Source organism: Pyrenophora tritici-repentis, chromosome 10, assembly GCF_003171515.1.
Source record: "Pyrenophora tritici-repentis strain M4 chromosome 10, whole genome shotgun sequence".
Lineage (NCBI taxonomy): Eukaryota > Fungi > Ascomycota > Dothideomycetes > Pleosporales > Pleosporaceae > Pyrenophora > Pyrenophora tritici-repentis.
Genome location: NC_089399.1, coordinates 127,977 through 151,375, shown reverse-complemented (window position 1 = coordinate 151,375; position 23,399 = coordinate 127,977). Strand labels below are relative to the sequence as shown.

The window sequence follows — 23,399 nt, the reverse complement described above, 5'->3', positions numbered from 1 at the left end:
TTGCCATGTTCGGCCTCTCATGGCTGGCCGGTAAATGCTATTTGGGCCATATACCCGATATCATCTGCACCATCATCATCTTCACTGCCGAGGCCTTGGTGACACCACTTGGGCTGGCCCTTTTGAGCCTCACTTGCCATGCGAGCCATCCTTCTGACTTGTAAAATCTAGGCTTAACTGTCTCCGATAGTCCGTGCCGCTCCTCAGGGTACTGTCTCGACCTGTCCTCCAGGCTGCTGGGTACCCCCCACGCAAGGAATCGCGGCCTTCCGCTGTCAATCCTCGTCAACCGAACATTCTCACCTATTCCTGACGTGTATCGTTCCCTCGCCTCGTTGCCTGTAATTTAGATCAGGTACCGGGACCAGTGTTCGGAAGAACACTCTCTGACCAAAGTGTGTCACACATGCCCGCATTGACCCTTGGTTGTCTTGCAACAAGGGCATATGCGTCAGTTGTCGCACAATTGTACTAACGGTCAACACCTCTTCCAAACCACACGAAGCTGCCTGACGCATACTCACCATCTACCCAACCTCACGCTCCGAGGGTGTGAACCTCGCGTCACACGTCACTCACACACAAGCAGCTCTGTGTCCATTGACACACTTACCGGCAACATTCCTACGCCTAATTCATGAGTTACGACCCAAGACTGGGCGCCGAAGCATACGGTGCGGCGGACGCGTATAGCGATGGAGACGCGAGAAAGGGTTCGGTACAGGCGGCCAGGGAAAGGATGCAGGCTGCGCAAAAGAGGACACAGCTCCCAGACACTTCAAAGATAATAGGCCTGCCACGACGACCAAACCAGAACCTGCCTCAGACTTCCCAGGAAAGCCTCGAACAGTCACCGCAGCCAGATTACTCAGGCTCCAGGGATGATGTCGACTCCGGGTCCCCGTCGCCACAATGGCCACTCCCAAACAGCATGGTGGAAAGCTCAGTACCTATTCCACCTCGTTCACCAAGGAGGTTGCAATCACCACGAGAAATAATTCGGCCGGTATCCGAGGACTTACCCATTCAACAACTATCCCCCGACTTACAGTCACCCATGTCTCCTGGTTATTTGCAGGCAAGTGAAGACGCACTTTCCCCTGGTTCCTACAGGTCTTCGCGCCCCATCACTACCTCATCCATCGCATCCGAATCCTCCATAGGATCAATACCCGACTTTCCCATACCTCAACCGCCCATGCCAAGTATCCAACAGGCTCGACGCTTTCCAAGTTTAGGTCCACCACCGTCGTCGCGAAGAGGCCCCTCGTCATATTACACACAAATGTCTTATGTGTCACCAATCGTCGAAGAGTCGGACACACAATCATCTAGGATACAATCGCAGCGCGGATCATTCGCATCGAGCAACGTGTTCCCTACCAACAAAGATAGCTTTTATCCCGAGGACGACCTATATTCAGATGACGATGAAACAGTCACTAGCGATCGCGGAACCATCTCACCTACAGAGCACGATGACCGGAGCGGCCTTGTCCAGCAGTCGCCAGCACTAGTGCGACAAGCAAGTTTGGGAAGGCGGACCAAACCGTCGCTGATGACTATCAGATCTGTAGAAGGTCCTGGAGATAAGAAAAGCGGCGCAAGCAAAAAAGCAATGGGTCTAGGGGTTGGAGTGGGACTAGGGGCCGCAACGCTCGCAGCAAGGGACGGCACGCCTATCAGAGGAAGGTCGCCCCTCAGCAGCCATACATCGTCAGACTCTCTGGACACATTGCAAAATTCAAAAGAGCAAGCTGGATACGCAACAACGACATCGTCACCCCATCCACTTTCCCAGGAGACGCGCTTCAGCGCACTAGCCGAGCGTGCCGGAATGCGAAAAGGGAGACCCCCAACGCTTGACATGGACGCCGTCCGAGAAGCTGAGGCGCGTGGCAGCCTGACAAGTCTGCCAGACCTAATTCGAAGAGCTACACGGCTTGCAGCCAATCTTGATCGTGGACGCACAGCTAGCCGATTGAACATGGACTTTTGGGAGAACGGTGCTCCTGCACAAAACCAGGCCCGCCAATCTGGCTTGTCAGAGATGCTTGCTGCTTTCCCACCACCTGGCCAGGAAACGCCAACTCGTTCGGGTCGTGTCAGTCCAAGAGTGGGTGGCGGCGGTCTTACCAAGTGGCCGTCGACTGCTGAAATGCGCGCAAACGGAATGGGTTCTGCTGCATTAACCAACGAAAAACCCAAGAAACGCCGGTGCTGCGGTATGCCCCTCTGGACGTTCATCACGCTTCTGATAGTCCTGTTGTTCATCATCGCCGCCGCAGTCGTTATCCCTGTGGTTCTTGTAGTCATTCCTAATATGAACAAAGCCACCAGCGCCGCTGCTCAGGAAACCCAAAGCAACGGTGCTGGTCTGACCAACACGAATGTGCCTGCAGCAGCCCCAACATCCCGCCCCAACAACCCTGGAAATTCAGGAAATGGTCAATGCGACGGAATCATCTCTTGCCAAAACGGCGGTCTTGCCATTTTCAACTCTGATCAATCCTGCAACTGCATTTGCATCAACGGCTTCACAGGACGCACATGCACCAATGACGATGCCACTGGCTGCACCACGACCAACATCGAAGGTACTGTCAACAATGCCACGACGGGTTCCGGGATTCCCCGCCTGATCTTGGAGACAGCTCAGAGTTTCAATGTACCAATGAATGCAACCCGTATTCTGTCGCTTTTCTCGACATTGTCACTCAGTTGCGCGGCGGAGAATGCCCTCATTACCTTCAACGGTTTGGCATCTCGGAGCCTTCCCTCGCTTGATGTAAGGTCCACGCTTCGCCCGTCACGTACACTCCCCCTTCTCTACCAACCGCACCCTGCGCATGCCCTCCACCAGCCACATAAACGCCAGACAGTCGGCCAGACCAACAAGGCTCCTACGACTCCAAACCAAGCGGCGATATCCCAGGCCCCCAAAATGGTGCAGCCCATTTCTAGCAACATCGTCGCCCTTGACTTTGCGCGTGTCGCTGTCCTTTTCGCACTTGAACAAAGTAATTCCCTCGACGTTGCTGCTTCTGCCCAGGAATCGATACAGAACCTACTCACAAGCAACCGTAATGGCAATGCCAACAGTGGTGCCGTTGACGTTGGGCCTTTTAAACTTGATCTTATTCAGTTCACAATTGAGTTCCAAAACGGAACCACAATCCGCGCGCCGCCACAACAACCCTCGTCCTAAGTGACGATTGCTTCTTTTTCCCCCTTACTTGAGACTCTGCTTTATCAGCATTACTAGCATTAGCGATACCCTTTTTTTGTATTTTTATCATCATCATCCGCAGACAGTTATACCACCACAAACGCTCGGAACCAACACCTGTGTACGATACAAGTAAAAGACCGGTGACTGCCTGCGGCAGCACGGCGCTGGCGTTTTCTCCTTTGTTGTACTTTTCTTGAAGACTGTTTGTTCTTTTTCTTATACCCCCGCCCGTCCTGTGGACATTTTTTTTCTTAACCCACGAACCAAAATGGACTGGATCTAATGTTTTTCTACTATGGCGGGAAATACCCCTAAGATGGAGTTTGAATAACGGCAGTTTAGATCTAGTTGCGAAGCGAAGCGGAGCAAGATAACACCGGAGTAGCATACTATGTACAGCGGCTACACGCTCAATTGAATGTAGCAAGATTTACATCTATATGGTTTCTCTGATATGGCTTTTAGTGTGTGATGTGTGAGCGTGTCACCCATCTTTGGCGTACCAAACTGAACAACCATCGATTACATGATTTTAACGAGAGCTCTTTTGACTCTTGCCTCTGTGGGCATGTCAGGGGGAGCCATTGTCGTTGGTAATTACCGTGTGGCGACGATGAGATTCGCGATTTCGTGGACATTGTAGAGTCAGGGGTTCAGGGCGCGAAGTCACAGTCGTATTGGAAAGCAACACTGACAGCGCCACAGAGCGCGACTTGCCCTCGTATATATCCCATCGCAGTCTCCAATTCAATACGCTCATATTATCGTTCTCGTGTTCTTCTTTGGTGTCCAGTGCCGCGCTAGCGCCAACTCTCATTCACTTTCACCATCCCAACTTCTGCCAAGAGTGAAAGGTCGCAACCCCACAACGCAGTCGCCACAACAATACCGCTCCGCCGCCTGGATGTGAAGAATACAAAAGTTGATTTTTCATTACTGGTGCGCTACATGTGAGTGGAGTGATACATCTTCTGCGGTTTGATGTAGGTTAGTGTATTGTCCGACACGCATCTACTCTAAACATTAATTTGCTGTTACCTCTAGACATCTCTTTGTCGCTACATGTAGGTAGAGTATTTTTATTTTTGCGCGAATCTCAGAAGCATTATATGGATATCGAACTCCTAATTATACTAGCATAGCACGATATAGACACCGTTTTGGAAACAAAATTAGCAGCCTGCTCAGGGCTCTTAGTAGTATCCAAGACTACATCTCTACATGGGGCTTTTAGCGCTAGACTCGGTGGTGGTGATATGATGTCATTGAGGCTGCTCAAGTTCGAAATTTGTTCGGGTGGAAATAGACGGAATCGTAAGAGTACATTGTATGGCAGGTAGTTATGCGAATGCAGCTCTTCAAGGAACTTGGCTGCTGTGGACGGCTAAATTGAACCTTGGAAGTGTGGTAGTTGGAGGCGCAGGGTATGCGCAGTGTGGCTGCTATTTAGTACCCCTCCACGCCCCACCTAGGCAGTGCTCAAGCAAGTGTCCAGAATATTGCGACAACAGCCACCACACCTCCCCATCATCCCCGATACCTTCATATCCCTACCCTTGGTGTCTCCCGACCATGCCTCAAGAAAACTCCAAGGTTTCCAAACCCGACGCAACCGAGCAAGCAGCGGCCGAAGCTGTCGCCGAATCGAGCAAGCAGGCAGAAGCTGAATCAGCAGACGAGAGCGCCAATGAAGCAACAGAAACAGTAGAAGGTGCCGAGGGCGCGTCGGAAAAGAAGAAGAAGAGCAGAAAGCGTAAGATCAAGGATGCTCTCAGCGGTAAAGGAAAGGGCGAGGCGACAGACATGAATGCGCCTGCTAGTGGGATACTGCCAAAGGAAGCAATGCAGATGCTGCTTGCAAACAACCCTGGACTCGCCAATGAGCTCCAAGGCCAGGCGGGCAGTAAAGCGGAACTAGAGAATCTTGTTCGAAAGCTCAACCTCAATGAGATGTTGACTGGGCTAGCACCTCAGGGCAGCCAAAAGGACATGGCCAGTCACGCATTCTGGAAGACACAGCCGGTACCCAGCTTCGATGAGATGGCGAGCAAGGAAAAGATCAAGGATGGACCTATCAAGGAGATCAAGATTGAGGAGGTTGACAAGAACCCCAGTCCCATGTACCCGGGCTTTGAGTGGGTTACTATGGACCTCGAAGACGAGAAGCAGCTCCACGAAGTGTTTGAGCTGCTCACCAACCACTACGTCGAGGACAAGGACGCGACGTTCCGCTTTAACTACTCGCCATCATTTCTAAACTGGTAAGCCGGAATAATGCGACTCCCGCGCTTGACTGACAAATGTAGGGCCCTGAAAGCGCCTGGGTGGAAGAAGGAATGGCACGTCGGTGTCCGCGCAACCGCATCTGGCAAACTCGTCGCCTTCATATCAGGCATCCCGATACAGATGCGCATCCGCGAAAAGATACTTGACTGCTCCGAAGTAAACTTTCTCTGTATTCACAAGAAGCTGCGCTCGAAACGGCTAGCACCCGTCCTGATCAAGGAGATCACCCGCCGCTGCTACGTCGAAGGTACATTCCAGGCCGTATACACTGCCGGCTCCCTTCTGCCTACACCTGTCTCGACTGCCCGCTATTTTCATCGTGCGCTCGACTGGCAAAAGCTCCATGATGTCGGCTTCTCTCCCCTGCCCCCGAACAGCACCGAAAAGCGTCAGATTATACGATTCAAGCTCCCAGACACTACATCTACCCCAGGACTTCGCGAAATGGAAGCAAAGGATGTCGATTCAGCCCTCGATCTCCTACAGCGATATCTTAAGCGCATGGATATGGCACAGGTCTTCAACAAAACCGAATTTGAGCACTGGATGGCGCCCAAGGAGAAGCCCAAGGAGCAGGTTGTGTGGAGCTACGTTGTTGAAGATCCCAACACTCACAAGATCACCGACTACTTCTCCTTTTACAACCTCGAGAGCACCGTCATCGGGAACAAGAAGCATAACACTATCAAGGCAGCTTATTTGTTCTACTATGGTACCGAGGTCGCCTTTGAGGAGGAGAAGGACCAGGCAAAGTTGAAGCAAAGGTTGAACCTGCTGATGAAGGATGCGTTGATATTGGCCAAGAAAGTGAGTAACACGGTCGGTGGAATGTGGTGACCCGCTAACAAAGTTAGGCTAATTTCGACGTCTTCAACGCGCTAACACTTTTGGATAACCCACTGTTCCTGGATGAGCAGCGCTTTGGTGCTGGTGACGGCTCACTGCACTATTATCTCTACAATTATCGTGCCGCACCCATACCGGGTGGTATTGACTCACGAAGCCAGGCGAGCAAGGACCACATGGGCGGAATTGGGTTAGTCATGTTGTAACCGCGGTTCGGTACAGCCGCCAAGGCGTACGTAAAACCATGTAATGTCTGTTCGCAGGGCTGGTTGGAGTGATTCAGGTCCTGAAAAAGTCAGCATTAGGTAATAATACCCTCTGAATAAGACCACCCGCCAAGCGGTGCATATGGTTTGCTAGTTGTAGAATGCACACCACGGTTGCTCCCTAATTGCTCAAATGCTCACCACGCGTCAGTTGTGAATGTGAATTCTTCGAAACCATGTTGATAGCCAGACCCTATTCGTCGCCTTTCGGTCTCAGTCGCCTATGTGGCGCCCTCATTGGGCGGGTGCACCTGCGTCTATCCGTGGTTAGACCAACCCTTACTTTTCTATTTCACTTTCTCATTCACCGATTTCTCTCACTTTCACCACTCATCTGCGCCTCTGCTGCCTGCTCGCTTATTTTGCATGTTTATTAATTAGAGTTCCTCTTGTGCGGTGCGCGCGCAACGTGAACGCGACGCAGCCTCGTGTATTTTCGGAGCACTCTAGTATCTAGCTACTTCGACACACCTTCTCGCACAACCAACCACCACGCTGCTTGCCGGACCTCAGATTGCCTTGCAGAACAGCTTACTTTTAGGCTGTACCGCATTGCCCATATACTGACATACACAAAGACAGAATGCCCGACCTTGACGGCGGATCGGTCGTCGCCTGGATGTACGACATGGACGCAGCACGTGGATGCGGCACACTGACCAATTTCGCGGACTTCACAAAGCACACCAAGGGGAGCGCCTGTCCCCGGTGTGATACGCCGTTCTTCAAAGAAGAAACCAATGTCCGCAATCTCTTCAGCAAATGGTTGAGTGACGCCGCACTCACACTATCATCGACTATCGACTGCGAAGGCTGTGGGGCACTGTGTTGCATTTACTGCGCACAAAAGCACCCCATAGAGCCAGCAGGCTATGCCAAGTACGGATCGCATAGCCTCTCTTGGTGTTGTGATGACGGCCGCCTCTTTCTCATCTGGGCGTTGCTGTGCGGATTCGACCAATATGCGAAGGAATGCAGCGACATCGAAAAGAAGCGCAAGCCATCGGCATCGAAGTCAAATGGTCAAATTAAGAATCGCGCACATGACGATAGTGCAACACCCAAGGGCAGGCACCATCTGCTCTCCAGCGGTATTGGTTACGGACGGCATGGTAGTCCGCAAGAATCTATCGAGGGTCCCGATCAATCAGGTAATCAGTCTTCGTTGTGGAGGCTGAGCGCACAGCGCGCCGCAGATGACACGGGCACAATGACCCTGACGCTTTTGCAATATCTGCTTCCGTCTATTGATCGCAAGACACGCTTCGACATTGACACTCCAGGCGCGGTGCTTGAGATGCTTATGAACAGCAAGGTACTCAGCTACTGCGCTGAGCTACTGCGGAACGACCAACTCGTCGACATTACCAGGCGCAAGCACGTCTACATGTCTTTGACCAAATTTCTGGAAACGATTGGCTCGCATTCCAGCACGAACGAAGCACTATTCTCGCCCCACATTATACGCCCTGACATGGTCAATATCTTGACACTATCACTCTGCGATGATGTTACTGCACCGAAAGAAAAAGGTCCTATACTGGCGGCTTGCTGTCGTAACCTCTTTGCACAAAGCTCTGTGTTTCTGAAGAATGCGGAGGCAAACAAGCAAGACTTCCAAGATGACGAAGGCCAGGATATGATAGCGATCTGTCGCGAAGTATCACTTCTTGCAGAGTTGGTCGAGCTAAACACTACATCGGCCGCCAGGGATCTTGCAGTGAAAGAATTACCTGGCATCCGAATCAAATCGACTTACAAGTACGCCGAAAAAGGAGCAAAGCTCATGCAGTCTCCGCCAGGACGACTCAAACGCTTGATCATCGAGATCACGACACTCCAAACAAGTCTTCCCCCGGGAATATATGTCCGCTATGCCGAAGACAGGCCTGATATCCTCAAGTGCGTCATCACCGGCGCTGTTGGCACTCCTTACGAAAACGGACTGTTCGAGTTCGACATATACTGCAATGAGAACTTCCCAAACGCACCTCCCGATGTTACATTCAAGGGCACAGGAGGCGGCAAGATAAGCATCAATCCGAACCTGTACAGAAACGGCACCGTGTGTCTCTCTTTACTCGGAACCTGGCCAGGAGAGTCTTGGAACCCTGCAGTATCGACACTGCTGCAGGTCCTGGTATCCATCCAAGCCATGGTACTGTGCGAGGAGCCATGGTACAATGAACCAGGACGAGAGACGCAGTATAGATCTGGCAAGAATAGTCCTTCAGGAGCCTACAACGCCGACATCCGTAAATTGACGGTCCGCTACGCTCTACTGGATTGGCTTGACAAACCCTCGAGCCTCTGGCAAGACGTCGTAGACTACCACTTCAAGGAGCACGGCAATGCTATTCTACAGACGGTTGAGCAGTGGGCAAAGGAGGCGGATATACCAAACACACGTCGTGTATCTTGGTCCGAGATTTACGAAGGCGATATTCGGCCGGTTCGTGACACTCTGAGTGTGGGCAATATGCTTTCAAAGGTGGAGGTTGCGCTGTACAAATACGGCACCACTTTCAGGATCACCTACGTCGCGCCTGTCGTCGATGAAAATAAGCTGCCGCCTGTTCCTAAGGTCCAACTTCCGCCTCCACCCCAGCTTCCGCCTCCGCCTCTGATGTCGTTCGGCAGTATGCATTACGGTATGCCGTTCCCGCCTCCACCTTACAGCCACACATGGTTACAGAATACCCCGCAATCGCCCATTCCGCTGCCTTCGTTGCCCCCTCCGGCCCCGAGTTGGTCGAGCTTGGTTGCGGCCGACTTTCCACAGCACAGTTTCGGTTCACATCCGCCGCCTCCGCCATCGTACTTCTCCAACGATCAGTTTGCACAGGCGATGAATGCGACTGCCCCGACTATGGCATATCCAGGTAGGGGTGGTCACGCAGGAGTGCCCGTGAACTCTCGTGGCCGTGGTGGTGGTAGTGGTGCAGAGACACGTGGTGGGCGCGGCGGTCTTGCTCCTGGTCATGGTCGTGGGCAAGTTGTACCAGTATTTCAGCTCGGGAGTGAACTACCTACAGGTCCCTATGGAGGCCGTGGTGGACATGGAGTTTGGGGTGTAGGTGGTGGACGTGGTGGACGTGGCGGTCGTGGTGGACATGATGGACCCGGTGGACGTGGTGGGCGTGGTGCTGGCAATTTGCCTCCCGCTTAGGAATGGTAGAGGCAGAGCATATGCGAGAGGCATTGGATCCGTCTACTCATACGTCGACGTTGAACAGCATGATCGCATGTTAATAGGATGGTCTCGCATACACATGGACGCGAGCGCATAGCTGAGAGTCATTACATTCTCGAATTCTGTAGATGGCGTGGCTTATCGAATACGATAGAGTCAAGTTTCAGATGGAGATGAATGATACAATATCCCAAGTTACAGTTTACATGTGGCGTGATCAATAGGTGATGTCCAATTCCAAGACGTCTGTCGGCGTTATCGGAGATAAGCAGCATTCCGTCATGGCTGATGGAGACAGCATCGCGACGCGACCATTTCCCCAACCGTGAGCCACTGCGGAACCGCCCACCAAACGTGAACATGGGTCAAGGGGCATCGCATAATACCCCGCAATTAACACTTGGTGCGTAAGAATTGCTGTCCTCTCCTCCATCTACAGAATCTCTCTCTCTTCAACATGTCAGCCTAGACAAGGCAATGCTAACACCCACCAGAGCAACTCTCACAAACCATTGCCCAACGATTCGCACAAAAAAGCTTCACCCCACTTGAACTCTACTGCTTCAACTGCGTCTTCCGCTCCCTAGCCGACACCGAATCCGGAGTACACTACTGGAGCGAGACTACGCTATGTCGCTTTCTCGAGCTGCCAGATGCACTGGGCGTGGGCTCCGTCATCTTTCAAATGGCTAGCTATCTTGGCGCATTCCCCCTTCCGAGCCAAGCGCCCGCTATCCTGACTTATGAGGCGTTGCTAAAGGTTGTCACAATCCTTACCGAGCGGTATGGGGCGGTGGTGAAGAAGAGGGGGAGGGAGATTTGGTTGCGGGAGATATATCGGAGTTTGGCGATTTATGACAAGGGTATACGGTCGAGTTTGGAGGACAAGGAGAAAGAGAAGGAGAAAGATGTGCCAGCGCCGGTGAGCAGTGGTAACATGGGGTTTGCGGTTGATGCGCCGGATGATGGGGACGAGGGAGATGAAGACGAGGATGATGAGTTGGTGTTGGCTGCACTTGATTCTATGGACGCTATAGATGCGTTTAAGCATGGGGAGCAGTCCAACGTACATCACTCGATTATACCCACGGACAACTTCTTGAAGCTGGTGGAGCTACTGCTCCTCATTGCGCCAATCGACGCGCAACAGAGCCTCTCGACACTAGCTCCAGACTTGTCAGACACACGCGTAGCGGAACTGCGAAGGGCGGCACATGTCATTATATCCTCCTTTGGCGTCGAGAATCATCCAGGTGTCACATACCGCACATTCAACGCCGTCATCTCAACATGCCTGCCCTACCTCTTCAACGGACTAAACCCACTCTTCGAGCACTTCCTCTTCGCCAAAGACATGGACCTGTCAAAACGAAAAGGCGGCCCTAATTCCCCCACCAAAGAGAGCAAGCCCGTTATCCCGCCTCCAAAAGCGCAAAGCGAGCCCATCCTCCGCGAACCAGGCGAAATCCTTAACCTAACCATCCTCAGCCAACTCTCCTTCTTCCTCAAAGGCAGTGACCTCTTCCGCCGCCTACGCCCCCTCTACAGCGGCAACACCCACGGCTTCAGCATGGGTTCCTTCGAAAAACAAGTCTTCAATTGGCGCGCCCCCACCATCCTCCTCGTAAAAGGCCGTCTCCTGCCCACCACGCCCTCCACAACCCGCGAACGCGCACTCCAAGACATGCTACCACCCAAGCGTCATCCATCTAGTATCACACCCGACTCGTTGTCGTCGAACCAAACACTCATCTACGGCGCCTACATCTCCTCGCAGTGGAAACACACGGGTAAAACTTGCTTCGGCGACGCATCAACGACACTCTTCCAACTCTCGCCCACCCACGACGTCTTCACTGCTTCAGCATTCAGCCACGACTACACCTACTTTTCCAAATCGCCCACCACACCCGCGGGCCTCGGTCTCGGCACTCCCATCCCCACGCAATCAGCCTCGCACTCCTCGCACTCGCACTCGCACTCACACCCCGTTTTCCGCCCCGGCCCCGTGTCCCTGCACCTCGACGACGCGCTGGAATTCGCAGTCTTCACGCATCTCGCCGAGGGCGGGGGGTCCTTTTTGCCGAGTAAGTTGCCTGCTAGGAAGGGGAGTGATTGGCAGGATCGGTTTGAGATTGAGTCGTTGGAGGTTTGGGGATGTGGCGGGGATGAGGTGGCTGAGGAGCAGAGGAGGACGTGGGCGTGGGAGGAGAGGGAGGCCGAGGCCAGAAGGAGGGTTAATCTTGGGACAGGGGATCAGGAGATGGATAGGGAGCTGTTGAAGATGGCGGGTGTGATTTCGGGGGACAGGAGTGGGGGGAGTATGGGATGAGTGTGAGGGGTGGTAAGGTGGAAAAGGGGGGGGGTGGGGGTGGGTGTAATGATTTATGCAGTTATGAGTACACGATTAGTTTCGTTGTGAAGATTCTAAGAATTTCATTTCTTCTCATATCAAAATCTTAAGCAATGGAGTTTAATCCCATCCCGTCCCATATTATAACACCCTCACCTAACACCTACTGCCCTCTCTCCATCACTCCACTGAGCCCGTATAACCAGACCACATCTGTTAAGACAACGAGAAGCTGCAGCATCATGATGGTCCAGCTGCTCGTCGTCCTAACAGATGTGATCGTTTTACGAATTCAAGCAGAGGGAGCGAGGTTGAATGTTTGTACCGGCTTGGGCGGTTTTCTTTTCTGTGGGGGGAGGGGGGGGTGTATATTCCGCACTCGTGATGTGTGGTGTGTACATTTATGATACATGGTCCTCCTCTTGTTCGTCCTCTCCTCTCACGTCATGGTTGTGTGCTCTCCTCACCCCAGGTGCATCTGAACAGCTCACAAGCATTGTCTCAGAGCAACCTCTAGCACCCATGCACATGCACCGATCTATCCTTGCCTAAACCCCCCGTTAGCAAAAGTCCTACCACTACTCCCCTCCCTCGAACTCACCTCTGCTTATGCTTAGGATTCTTGCTGCAAATAATATAAACATATCTCCCCCCCTTCCTCCTCACACTCTTACACCCATCACAAAGTTTCTTCACCGAGCTGCGCACTTTCATCCCGCGTGTTTGTATCCGCATGCCGCTGGCCACTTTGCCGCTTGCCATTGGGGTCGCATTGCTCGTGCTGAGGCCTGTGAAGTGCGTGGTGAGGCTGGCGGTGGGGCGCGTCAGGCGTGTCGTGGAGAAGCAGGCGCAGGTGGGTGTGTGGATGTGTACTTTGGGCGTGCGGAGTGTGGTGCGTAGTGGGGTGCGGAGGGTGAGGGTGCGGAAAAGGGGGATGAGGGCGCGGGCGTTCATTTTGGGGGTTTTGGTGCCGCGGGCGGGCTTGGGTGTGGTGGGTGTGTGGTGAGAGTGGGTTTGTGGGTGGTGGTGGTGGTGGTGATGCGGTTGGTGTTGCGGCGGCGGAAAATGTTGCCAAGGAGCTAGTGGGATGGATGGAAGTTGCGATGTTTGAACCTCGACTTTCTTGTTTCTTGCTACTTTTTGGTGCGTCTTGTTTGTCTTGTTGCGCTCTTGCACCAATATGCCAGAGAGGTCTGGTCAGTGCCGCTTCTTTGCGTTGGTAGCTAGCGGAGATCGTATGTATACGTCACAATATTACCACCATCGAAGCGCAACTCAACTCAAACAGGGAGAGACTATACCTAAGTAATGGGATGTCCCCATCAAGTCCCTAGATGAAGCCATTAGAATGGTTGCCAATATTGATTAGGGTGGGACGTACCAAACTTCTGGTTGACTGGGATCCTGGAGCACTGTAGCGCATCACGTGACCCACTGCTGCCTTGGGAAGCCTGGGACTTATAAGCCGCCGCTGGCCTCGAGTGAACTTCTGATTCCTCATCTCATCACACAGGAGTCCCATTTACATAAAATTCTCCAGTCATGGCATCTACATCGATTGCTCCTGACACCACTACATTCATGGATCAACGACAATACCCTCTCTTCAGCACTCCTCGCGAACTCCGGGATCACATCTACGAATATTACACGTATGACGAAGAAGGTCTGGCTTACGACTACGCCTCGAGAACTCTGAAATACGCTGATAGCAGAGAACTCGAGTTTGCTTATACATGCAAGCTCGTGGCAGATGAGATGCGCGGGGTTCATCTTCGTACCAACGTCATTACATTCACTCCCAGCTGCGCACAGAGCAAAGAAGAGACTGAGCTCGGGTTGCGCCCAAGAGCTGCTCGGTTTGAGCATTTGCTGCATAGTACTCGCTTGACTCAAATGGCCATGCTCCATCACGCCATCGAATGCGTCACCGAGGACGATATTGAAAAGGTTGAACAGGCATATCCATCAATCAGCAGCGCCTTCTGGTCTTCCTTGGGCGCAATCCGAAATGGTTACGAATTAAGGAACTTGGATTCCCACTCTAGGAGCATGTCAAGAGACCTATTTATAGCATCATTTTGTGATGCTGTACAATACACTCTTGACCTTGTCTCAGCCCACCCACGGTTTAAAGAACTCGTGTCAAAGGCATGTGAACTAGCAGAACCCCACCCTTGGGGAAGACCGCCTTTCAAGAAGGGGTCGCATCGACAGGTCCTTGCATGGCGGCCTCATTTGTGGCAAATTCCCAGCTTGGACGAGCTTTCTTGCATGGAAGACGCTTACGTGGATCCCTATTACACCGAAACTTCACTGAGGAGATACCTAATCAGTACCAGAGAACTTGGCGATGGCGGCGTAAGATACTACTTCTCGGCAACCGCTATATGTATCGCAACACTGGATCGGCTTCCATCTAGCGTTCGTAAGCAACTGCGTTCCATTGTTCTCCAAGAAGACTGCAGAAGTGTCGGCAATCCCGAAGTCCACGCCGAGGGACTCGTTCCGTACTATACCGAAACCCCTAACATGCGCATCCACATGCAAACAGGATTGCACACCATGCTTGCTCCAACTTTTTGGACCAATGCGCGCGCAGAATCCCCCTCTCCAGATGTTGTTACGTGTGGTAACCTGCATCATTATATACGTATTCTGATCGATTGGCTCTTACGAACATTCACATTGTCATCGCATGGAATGCCAGCAGGATCATTTGTCGCAACCCTTGATATCCGTTCAAAAGAAGCTGCTTCCACATGGGAATACTTAGAAAGAGCTGCAGGTGCAAGAGTATTCTTCCCACAGGCTGACAGCGACATGGTGGGTATGAACAGGGCTGATGCGATTCCCGGTTTATCACAAATGTTTGGATGGATAGGCCGCCTTCCTGTTGGTAACTCTTCTGTCATTGTAGACATAAAGAATAAAACGTCTGTGATTCAACTTGATGCTGCTGCTGATCAGCAGCCACAGTATGATGCTGGTCCGGCTAGCCCTCACTCATTGTGGACGATTTGGGATTGGCTCGATATCTACAGGCCAGCGTCTTTTATAAGAACCGTTTTCTACCCAGCTGACTCGAACGCATACTTCAAGACATATCTCGACGATAGAATTCGAAGGAAACTCTGGTCTGAGGTACTTTAGGCTTTGGCAGCGCGCGAAAATGTCCAGTCATGAGCATAGCGACACTAAGGGAGAATCCGCGTTCAGTCTCTCGACGCCGGTATCCCCTTCTTCGATGAAGCAATGGGTTTACCGTCTACCTACGTACTCTGGCGCTGTTGGAAACTCAAATCCATTATTTCATCGAAGAAGGGGATACCGGCGTTGAGAGCTTGAACGCGGGTTGCCAGACTCCGCAACAATCAATCGGATCGGCATGATTGATTCCTATCTAGGTTAAAGGCTGCCTAATGAAGTAATTCTTTAACCTATATAGGAATCAATCATGTCAATCGATTGATTGTTGCGGAGTCTGCGGGTTGCTCTGTCGCAGATCTCTGGAGTGGCGGAGACAGGAGTATGGCGTCTCTGTTTGGGTTGTTTTCTTGGTCAGCTTTTCGTAGCATTATGGTTTACCATGAATGAGAAGTTTGAAGTTCCTGATACGCTTCTCGAGACTACGCATGCAGTGAGCGTTTACATATTGTTCAATCGCTTGGAGAATATTCATAACCTTTCCTTTCTTTCTTGAGCCAATGAACATCCTGTAAAAGTCGCAAAAGCATCATACTGCCCCAATGCCAAACATATAGCAGCTTCCCCTCTAGCTTCTGTTTGCCTTCATTCTCTAGGCCTGGGTTGATTGGATTGCATCAAAAATGGAGAAAACTGGACTATGTAGTAGAACCGCTTCCACGGCTACCGTTGTGTAGACTGTTAAGCCAAAAACACTCATATCTGCAGGCGCGTCCGATCACACTGGCATGTAGCTACGTAGCTATAAAACTTTGCATATTCCATATAACCTCCTACAAATCCTTAATCTCAAATTGTTTATCCAGACTTTCTCACAACCGCCAGCTTCGACCGCACCGGCACATTATGTTCAGGCTCCTGCGTATCAGGAAACTCATCTAACTTCACCCCTTTTTTTAAAAATCACACAATGCGTACTCCCGCCATAGTAAAACATGCTAATCTCATCACCCTTCTTCACATGCTGGCCCTCGGAAACCGTAATTTGACAAGTTGACACCTTAGTCATGCTTATGCCCAGGGAAACACACGAGACCCAAATCCTTATTGTCGGCTTCAATGAAAACGATGGCACGTGTAGCTTTTGCAGTGAGATATCCTTGGCTTGTTACCTCTTTACCTTTATCAATATCGGACTTTGTGGAAGGATCACCCAGGCCTTCAAAGAGTGGCTCGGAGAAGTACGTGCCTTCTTTGAGATAAGCTTTGACGATTTTTCCGCTTACAGGGGCGTGTCAGCGGTGGTAACTGAGTGCGGAGAGGAAGGCTTGGTATACGGTGCCACCGATGAGGTGCTCGTGTAGTAGATCCATGGCAAGCATGTCCATGAGCGAGTAGGCCTGGCCTTTGATCCAGAAGTGATCGCGCTGCGCGACGTTGCGGGCTACCTTGTAAGGTTTCGATTCACAAGCGTTGGCGATGACGTTGTCGTCCTCTGGGTTGGCAATTAGTCTTTTGTCTTCTTTGAAGCAGCGGGTGAAGAAGTGGTCCCAGGATTTGTAACCGTGGTGCTCTTTGGAGGGATCGCATTCGAATAACTCTTCAAATAAATAGGATTTTTGGCCCACATTAGCCGTGATGGGAAGATCGTGGATGCCGTGATCGCTGAGCCAGCCAATTTTGTCGTCGCCTAGTACGTATGCGGAATCTGGTGAGACAAGGAACTCGGCCCATGCGTTCAGGACTTTCTTGACCATCTTGTTGACATCGGGATCTAGGAAGAATGCGAAACCAGATGGTGTGCCCTGCATGGGGAGAAGTGCACAATCAGCGTTATGGATCTCGATTTTACAAAGAAATTGCTTACCATCGGCCAGTCCAATATGGCATTGAACGGAGTCCCCACCATTCCAACAGAGTACTTCTGATCGCTCCACTCAGGCGCCGTTCTGAGGATGTGATTGAACAGTTCCAGCACATGGTGATAGTCACGGACTTGCTTGTAGCCAACCGGGTCTTTCCTATACGGCTTTTTAGAAGGTATCTCCTATATGGAGTTGACCAGAATGTAAATCCGTGTGTTCTTCTCGATCAAATCTTTGAACTCTTGCAACACGGGATGAAGTTCCTTTGGGTTGCTTCCCACGCGCCCAACGATGTTACAGAGCCACGCCTTGTGCACACGATGATCTGACGGGAGCCATGATCCAGTTCTATGCACATGGTGCTCTTTGGGTACGTTTGTGACGTTTTCTTGATGAGACGTTTTGTGGTTCGTGGGATTTCAGAATTAGATCTTGGCTGAAGTTTTTCTCCAGAGTTGTTTGTCAACCCCCTTGAACTCCATGTTACTCATCATTTTCATCACTTCTACGTAATATCTATACCCCTGCGTTTCTGTACTCCGGGAACAGACTTCTTATTCCAAGATTTACAGATCATTCCCTGCACGTCATCTCCCTAGGATTGTGGCGTCAATCGACGGGTGACTGCAGTCCCCCTAGGTAGGAAGGTGGGGTAAACCTGCTTAATCGGGTTAGTCGTAGCTTGCGGAACTGACAACCTTGGAAGAAAATCGCTGAATGAGAAAGATGTGAACTGGACGATGAGATGTCCATAAAGCACGTGAGTATGCTTATGAGTTTCGTATGCTAATATCACTAGATCAATCCAGGAATCACCCCACCAAGCTGACCTACCGAGGTTAAGAAGGCTTGGCCCACATCTCAACATTATATATCGCGCATGCTTACTTACACCTCAACCTTGACGTTGCAGCTATTTTCAAAATGGATCTTCTAACTCCCGGAGATATCAAGCACAAGAATGGAGAGACGACGCACTATTATGAAGGAGGGTCTAAAGAAGGAACACCCCTCATCTTCATCCACGGCTGGCCGGACATAGCGGAGTCATGGGAACACCAACTCTCCCACTTCGCCGCTGGCTCAAAGTACCGCGTCATTGCTCCCGACATGCGCGGCTACGGTGATTCCACTGCCCCAACCACAAAGGAAGCCTACTCACTGTCAGTGCTCGTCTCGGAAATGGTCGAATTCGTCGAACAACTAGGCATCAACAAGGCCATCTGGGTCAGCCACGACTGGGGCTCGGGCCTCACCAACGCGCTTGCAGCCCATCATCCCGAACTCTTCATCGGTGTCGCCAATCTTTGCGTCCCATACCGTTCTGTCGAGCTCGGCTTCGATTACCTCGTGAGCATGGTGAACCGCGACATCTACCCCGAAGACGAGTATAAATGGGGACAATGGGAGTACATGAAGTACTACCAGCTGTATCCCGAAGAGAGCGTCAAGATGTTTGACTCAGCCGTGGAAGGTATGACAAAGGTGCTCTACCTGAAACAAGACCACAGCCAGTCGTATGGCAAGCCCTCCCCTATGGCCAGGATCATTAGGGACGGAGGATTGTTTGGAGGACACCCGGAAAAGATTCCTGATATTCCACTCGAGGCTACAATGCTCGACGAGCACCATTACGCTAGTCTCGTGCGGGGCAAGAAGAAGCATGGGTCCTTTGGCCCTGTGGCATGGTATTTGAACCACGAGGCTAACGCCGAGTACGGGAAGAGTGAGAAGAATGGAGGAGTGCTGGAGTTCCCTGTGTTGTATATCGACGGAAAGTACGATGCTGTATGCTCAATCAGTCAGACGCCAAAGATGGGAGAAAGCCAGAAGTCAGCCACGAAGAAGTTAACAGTAGAGACCATCGAAGCGGGGCATTGGGTGCAGTTAGAGAAACCTAAGGAGGTCAATGAGGCGTTGGAAAAGTGGCTGAGCACTTTGTGAGGTGTTGCTGTGTGGTAGTGTTGATAGAACGCTGCATGCGCGTTAAAATGAGACATGACTGGAGCACCAGTAATGCATACGTAGAGAGAGGGCGTGGAGTCATTGTTATGCTGAATAGTACAATGATCTGAATCGGGCATGGTGTGGTCTTGCGTTCGGTTGTGGTGCCCTTCCCCCGCCCCGCTCCATGCTGAGGCGTTATTTGACGACGATCGCTTCGACAGTAACAAAGATGACTGTACCATTGAAAGAAGAAATGCAGCCTCTGAGATCGATTGATGGGCTGCCTAACATATTGAGATACATTAGTATTGATCTGCGCCAGATTGCGTTTCCAGGTATGGATAAAACAAGTGAGATGCAATGTTTCCTGAACTGTCAAGCTAGAAAGGACGACCACCCACGAAGTCGCATCATTTCCGTCGGTGAAGTATCGCCGTCTCATCTTACCGGCAGTTCACATCTTACATACAAACACATGGGATCAGCCGCGATCTCATGGTCCTAGATGACCACGTGAACGCCTGAGAATGATAAAATGACTGCAGGTGGTTGGCGCGCGCCTAATAAAACGGAGACCCGACCAGCCGACTTAACCACTGTATCTGATTAGCCGAGAAAAAGCTTGGCTTTATAACTTCACGAATTAATCACGTTACACGCCTCGCTTTTGCAGTCTCATTTGTCGCTCTTTCACTGTCGTTTTTTGATGACCATTGAGATTTCATTGTGATTTGTTTAGCCTTAGTCTTCCTTTCCTTGTTATATATACAAATAGTGCGAACCACTCAACTCATGTTTGACCTATTTGTATCGTCATTGACTCTTGACAAACATGTCTGCTCAAACGCTTACACGAGCGGCTGCACTCACGCGAGTCTTGGGCCAGTCAGGTCGTCGCTACCTCGTCGAACGCATTCTTCAAGACAAACCTGGGGACCAGGGACGTGTGTATCTCGCAACGTAAGTAGACCCAAGTTAGGTAAACATAAACCCACAATCACTAACCTTACGTTTCTTCTAGCTCTAGAGACCACAAGTACGTCTTAAAAGGCGTTGTACTATGCGACTTTAAATATTTTAAGGATATGTTCGATGACCTTCGGAGCTCACCCTACCTACGCGTGTTCGACGATGCTTGCCCCGACAAATCTGTGTTCGTATACAAGTACCTTCGAGACCACCTTCTGTCTTTTGTCCAAAATGAAGTTCCACTTCCCACAACTAAGCGAATCCTCTGAGACACCCTGTGTGGAATCGCTACTCTACATAGCAAAGGAATCGTTCATACCGATATTAAGGCGAACAACATCTTGATAGAATGGAAGGACCAGGGTGGCGAGATAGCAGTGGAGCAAGTGTAGGTTGCGGACATTGAGGATGCGGCCTATGTATCACAAGATTGTGTTATCAAGGGAAGACAAGTTGGAAATTGGATGTGGCGAAGTCCAGAGGCGCACGCATCGGCTGAAGTGCACACGCCGTCAGATATGTTCTCTTTTGGACTTGTGGTAAGTCTCTCTTCAATCTTCGAAAGTCCCTAATCTGAAGCAATGCATTGCATCTATGCCATCACAAAACGAGTGGTACTCGCAGTAGACGAAGAAGAGATTCCAGAGCGCATCGAACTTTTGGACATTGTTCTCGAACGTCAGCTTTCGTACTTCTCTGATCTAGAGGGTATTGGCGGTCTAATTCGGTACCTTGGCGATAGTCCCTGGGCTCAGCTCATTGCAATGATAGCGGCGGACTTTAATGCAGACAATCCAAGGCGACTGTTTGCATTGTGGCAGGTAGACTCCGCAACAATCAATTCAATCCGGTCACTCTCCTAGACCCACTTACCTATCTAGGTAGGGCTTAAACTCCTATAGGTAACTACTAGGCTTAAAGCGGTAATCAATCAATCCAATCTGAACCTTCTAGGACCCACTTAATTGATTGTTGCGGACTGTGGTGGCAGGATATCGACCCTGACTTCAGGGATCTTGTTGTACGGATGATGAACGTGGACCCCACTCGGCGACTCACAGCTAATGAAGCACTCGCACATCAGTGGTTCTCAGACGTTCCGTGATGAGGCGATGTGCGGCGGGTCAATCACGCAAGTGGATAGAGTCTCTACATACATATGTCCACGCTCTGGACGATGTGCTTCCGCGAAGGTACGCATTGACAGCCATAGATATTGTGGAGCAGCCTCGTATTTGATAATGACTTAGCAGCATGTTGCCGCAGTCTGCTGACAGTAACCAAAGTGCCAATGTAAGATGCCAAGGAGAAGCCGGGTAACTTACCTCTATGTTGTGAGATCGTCGTACTTGCCATCCTCATTCAGAAAGCTCCTGAGATCCTAAAATACTATTCGAGCCTTTTACAATAGGAGTTGCTGGAAACTTCCGGTAAGCTCGTATCTGTTTCGGATATTCGGTCTTCTATCATGGTGGCAGCGTCACCACGGCGTAGGACAGCATGGAATAGAATGGACAGCCACCATACGAAAGGAAGTCTTGCAAGAGGTAAATACGGAACATAGGTTATATAGAGAAGTAGAGGAAGGTAGGAAGGCAGATGTCTATGTACTTGGCGACAGCCAGATGAAATATGTCTGCAATTCCATATGAAATTACACCGAGAATCTGCATAACCTAGTACCACCGTATATTGCGCGTGGCTTTTGAGTGACTCCTTCTCAAAGGGACTTGCCTAACTCTCAAGAGGTATAAAAGAACGGGGAAACGTCTTTCCAACTCGAACAAAGAACGTACCAATTACCACCTACAATTCTAAATCAAATCCAGTTATTCGTAATTCCACGCACCATTACAATGCGTTTCTTTGCTACTCTAGCCGTGCTCGTCACGATAGCCGCTGCTGCTCCTTACGCTGGAGAAAAACGTAATTGCGAAGGTGTCGAAAAAGTTATCGACGGAAATGTGGTAATGACGTTGGAGTGTCATATGGAACCTATCCCGATTGAGAGATGAGGTCCTTATCGACGATAGAACCGGCAAAAAATCTAGTATGTATTGGCGTTCCACGATGTATAGGGTATGGCAGTCTAACATTATGGTTCTAACAGTGGTTTCTATGAGAAATCACGTCCGGTCCGAAACTATGATCGACATAGGCAACAAAAAAAGAGTTGGTAGTGAAGACGCAGGATGTGTCTCCGATGAAACTGGATAGGGGATAATAATTTCTGTTAGGTGACGATATCAAAGTCGTTCCTTATCATCGGTTGGTTTTGGTTGGAAGCGGTGGTTTGGGGGGTCTCGGTATATAAGCAAGCACATGTACATCCAGAAGACTTGTGGCAAGAGAAACACTAGACGGATTGTATTGAAAATAACACCTTTGCTCACTGCAATCATTTCTATCGCATAAGACCGTCAGTCCGCAATCTTCGGCGTTTTGCAAACACACGGGATTCTCGTATCTGCCACCCGACAGTCCTTGTCCACGATATCAAGACCAATTGTATGCGCTTCGGATGAATAGGAGCAAAGAGTAAGTCCCGATTCATCTTGGGGTTCTACGTAGATCCATGATTTTGGACGGTTGACAGCCCCGAAGAAGCGGGCTGATAGTGATCGACATCGTGGAGCAACCTCGTCTTACCACGATGACATGGTGGTAAGATCTTAACGAAAAGGGGGGCATCTCAATTCTCGATGGTTCGTGAGATCTTCGTACCTATTATGGTCAGGATATTTCAATTGAGATGCCGAGACGACTGTTCCATCCATTCACAGCAGGAGTTGCGTAAGTTCATCTCCACAACGCTTACTCAGATTCGTAATTGCGTCCCGGCGGAGCCGCAACGTGGGGTAGCATGGGGAAGATTTGCGTCGCTGCCATGCGAAGGTGTATTATTATTATTATTATTATTATTGTTGGTTGGCTTTGCACTAAGTGCGTAAAGGGAAATAACGATAACTAGGAATGCATTCTGTTCGGTGGTTCTAATTGATATCTACGAACATAGGTGCTACGAAGGTATACCTAAGCTCTTGCGCAAGGTGGGCCGAAGTCGGGCCGAAGTGTCCAGCAGCCGACGTCTCTACCGATACTCACGATCCGACAATTATTCCATTTAAGTCCTTTTTCAGTCAGAGACTATGTAGGACTGGGCCGGAGGCCGTTCTATCTGGTTTTGTTTATCGTACATTTTGGGTATTTGTTTGGCTATAGCAGTTTAGGCTTGCTTCTAGCTAGATACTCGGTGTCTAGCTAGTGCCTGGTGCTAAAGAGCAGTTTGGTGAAT

The 23,399-nt window shown here is 50.6% G+C and overlaps 9 protein-coding genes across 9 annotated transcripts; 8 read left to right on the top strand and 1 right to left on the bottom strand.

Annotated features, from left to right (window-relative positions):
• Positions 1 to 637: 637 nt before the first annotated feature.
• On the top strand, positions 638 to 3,208 carry PtrM4_038760 (DUF1421 multi-domain protein; the record flags this gene model as incomplete). Its single annotated transcript, XM_001937772.1, has 1 exon — positions 638 to 3,208. The coding sequence occupies one exon, from the start codon at positions 638 to 640 to the stop codon at positions 3,206 to 3,208; it is 2,571 nt and encodes an 856-aa protein (XP_001937807.1).
• A 1,596-nt stretch (positions 3,209 to 4,804) lies between these two features.
• PtrM4_038750 (NMT1, N-myristoyl transferase) lies at positions 4,805 to 6,570 on the top strand (the record flags this gene model as incomplete). Its single annotated transcript, XM_001937773.2, has 3 exons — positions 4,805 to 5,493; positions 5,539 to 6,325; positions 6,373 to 6,570. 3 exons carry the CDS (start codon positions 4,805 to 4,807, stop codon positions 6,568 to 6,570), a joined length of 1,674 nt encoding a protein of 557 aa, XP_001937808.2.
• A 643-nt stretch (positions 6,571 to 7,213) lies between these two features.
• PtrM4_038740 (uncharacterized protein) lies at positions 7,214 to 9,516 on the top strand (the record flags this gene model as incomplete). Its single annotated transcript, XM_066104296.1, has 2 exons — positions 7,214 to 9,214; positions 9,271 to 9,516. The coding sequence occupies 2 exons, from the start codon at positions 7,214 to 7,216 to the stop codon at positions 9,514 to 9,516; spliced, it is 2,247 nt and encodes a 748-aa protein (XP_065958860.1).
• A 667-nt stretch (positions 9,517 to 10,183) lies between these two features.
• PtrM4_038730 (TLDc domain containing protein 2) lies at positions 10,184 to 12,161 on the top strand (the record flags this gene model as incomplete). The annotated part of the gene is made up of 3 exons (XM_066104295.1): positions 10,184 to 10,226; positions 10,318 to 11,613; positions 12,157 to 12,161. 3 exons carry the CDS (start codon positions 10,184 to 10,186, stop codon positions 12,159 to 12,161), a joined length of 1,344 nt encoding a protein of 447 aa, XP_065958859.1.
• A 1,557-nt stretch (positions 12,162 to 13,718) lies between these two features.
• Positions 13,719 to 15,329, top strand: PtrM4_038720 (uncharacterized protein; the record flags this gene model as incomplete). The annotated part of the gene is made up of 1 exon (XM_001937777.2): positions 13,719 to 15,329. The coding sequence occupies one exon, from the start codon at positions 13,719 to 13,721 to the stop codon at positions 15,327 to 15,329; it is 1,611 nt and encodes a 536-aa protein (XP_001937812.1).
• Positions 15,330 to 16,384: 1,055 nt separating this feature from the next.
• On the bottom strand, positions 16,385 to 17,134 carry PtrM4_038710 (phosphatidylserine decarboxylase family protein; the record flags this gene model as incomplete). Its single annotated transcript, XM_066104294.1, has 2 exons — positions 16,385 to 16,575; positions 16,633 to 17,134. The coding sequence occupies 2 exons, from the start codon at positions 17,132 to 17,134 to the stop codon at positions 16,385 to 16,387; spliced, it is 693 nt and encodes a 230-aa protein (XP_065958858.1).
• Positions 17,135 to 18,112: 978 nt separating this feature from the next.
• PtrM4_038700 (MhpC, hydrolase or acyltransferase (alpha-beta hydrolase superfamily)) lies at positions 18,113 to 19,132 on the top strand (the record flags this gene model as incomplete). Its single annotated transcript, XM_001937779.2, has 1 exon — positions 18,113 to 19,132. The coding sequence occupies one exon, from the start codon at positions 18,113 to 18,115 to the stop codon at positions 19,130 to 19,132; it is 1,020 nt and encodes a 339-aa protein (XP_001937814.1).
• An 835-nt stretch (positions 19,133 to 19,967) lies between these two features.
• On the top strand, positions 19,968 to 20,373 carry PtrM4_038690 (uncharacterized protein; the record flags this gene model as incomplete). The annotated part of the gene is made up of 2 exons (XM_001937780.2): positions 19,968 to 20,095; positions 20,157 to 20,373. The coding sequence occupies 2 exons, from the start codon at positions 19,968 to 19,970 to the stop codon at positions 20,371 to 20,373; spliced, it is 345 nt and encodes a 114-aa protein (XP_001937815.1).
• Positions 20,374 to 21,960: 1,587 nt separating this feature from the next.
• On the top strand, positions 21,961 to 22,119 carry PtrM4_038680 (uncharacterized protein; the record flags this gene model as incomplete). The annotated part of the gene is made up of 1 exon (XM_066104293.1): positions 21,961 to 22,119. One exon carries the CDS (start codon positions 21,961 to 21,963, stop codon positions 22,117 to 22,119), a length of 159 nt encoding a protein of 52 aa, XP_065958857.1.
• Positions 22,120 to 23,399: the final 1,280 nt, after the last annotated feature.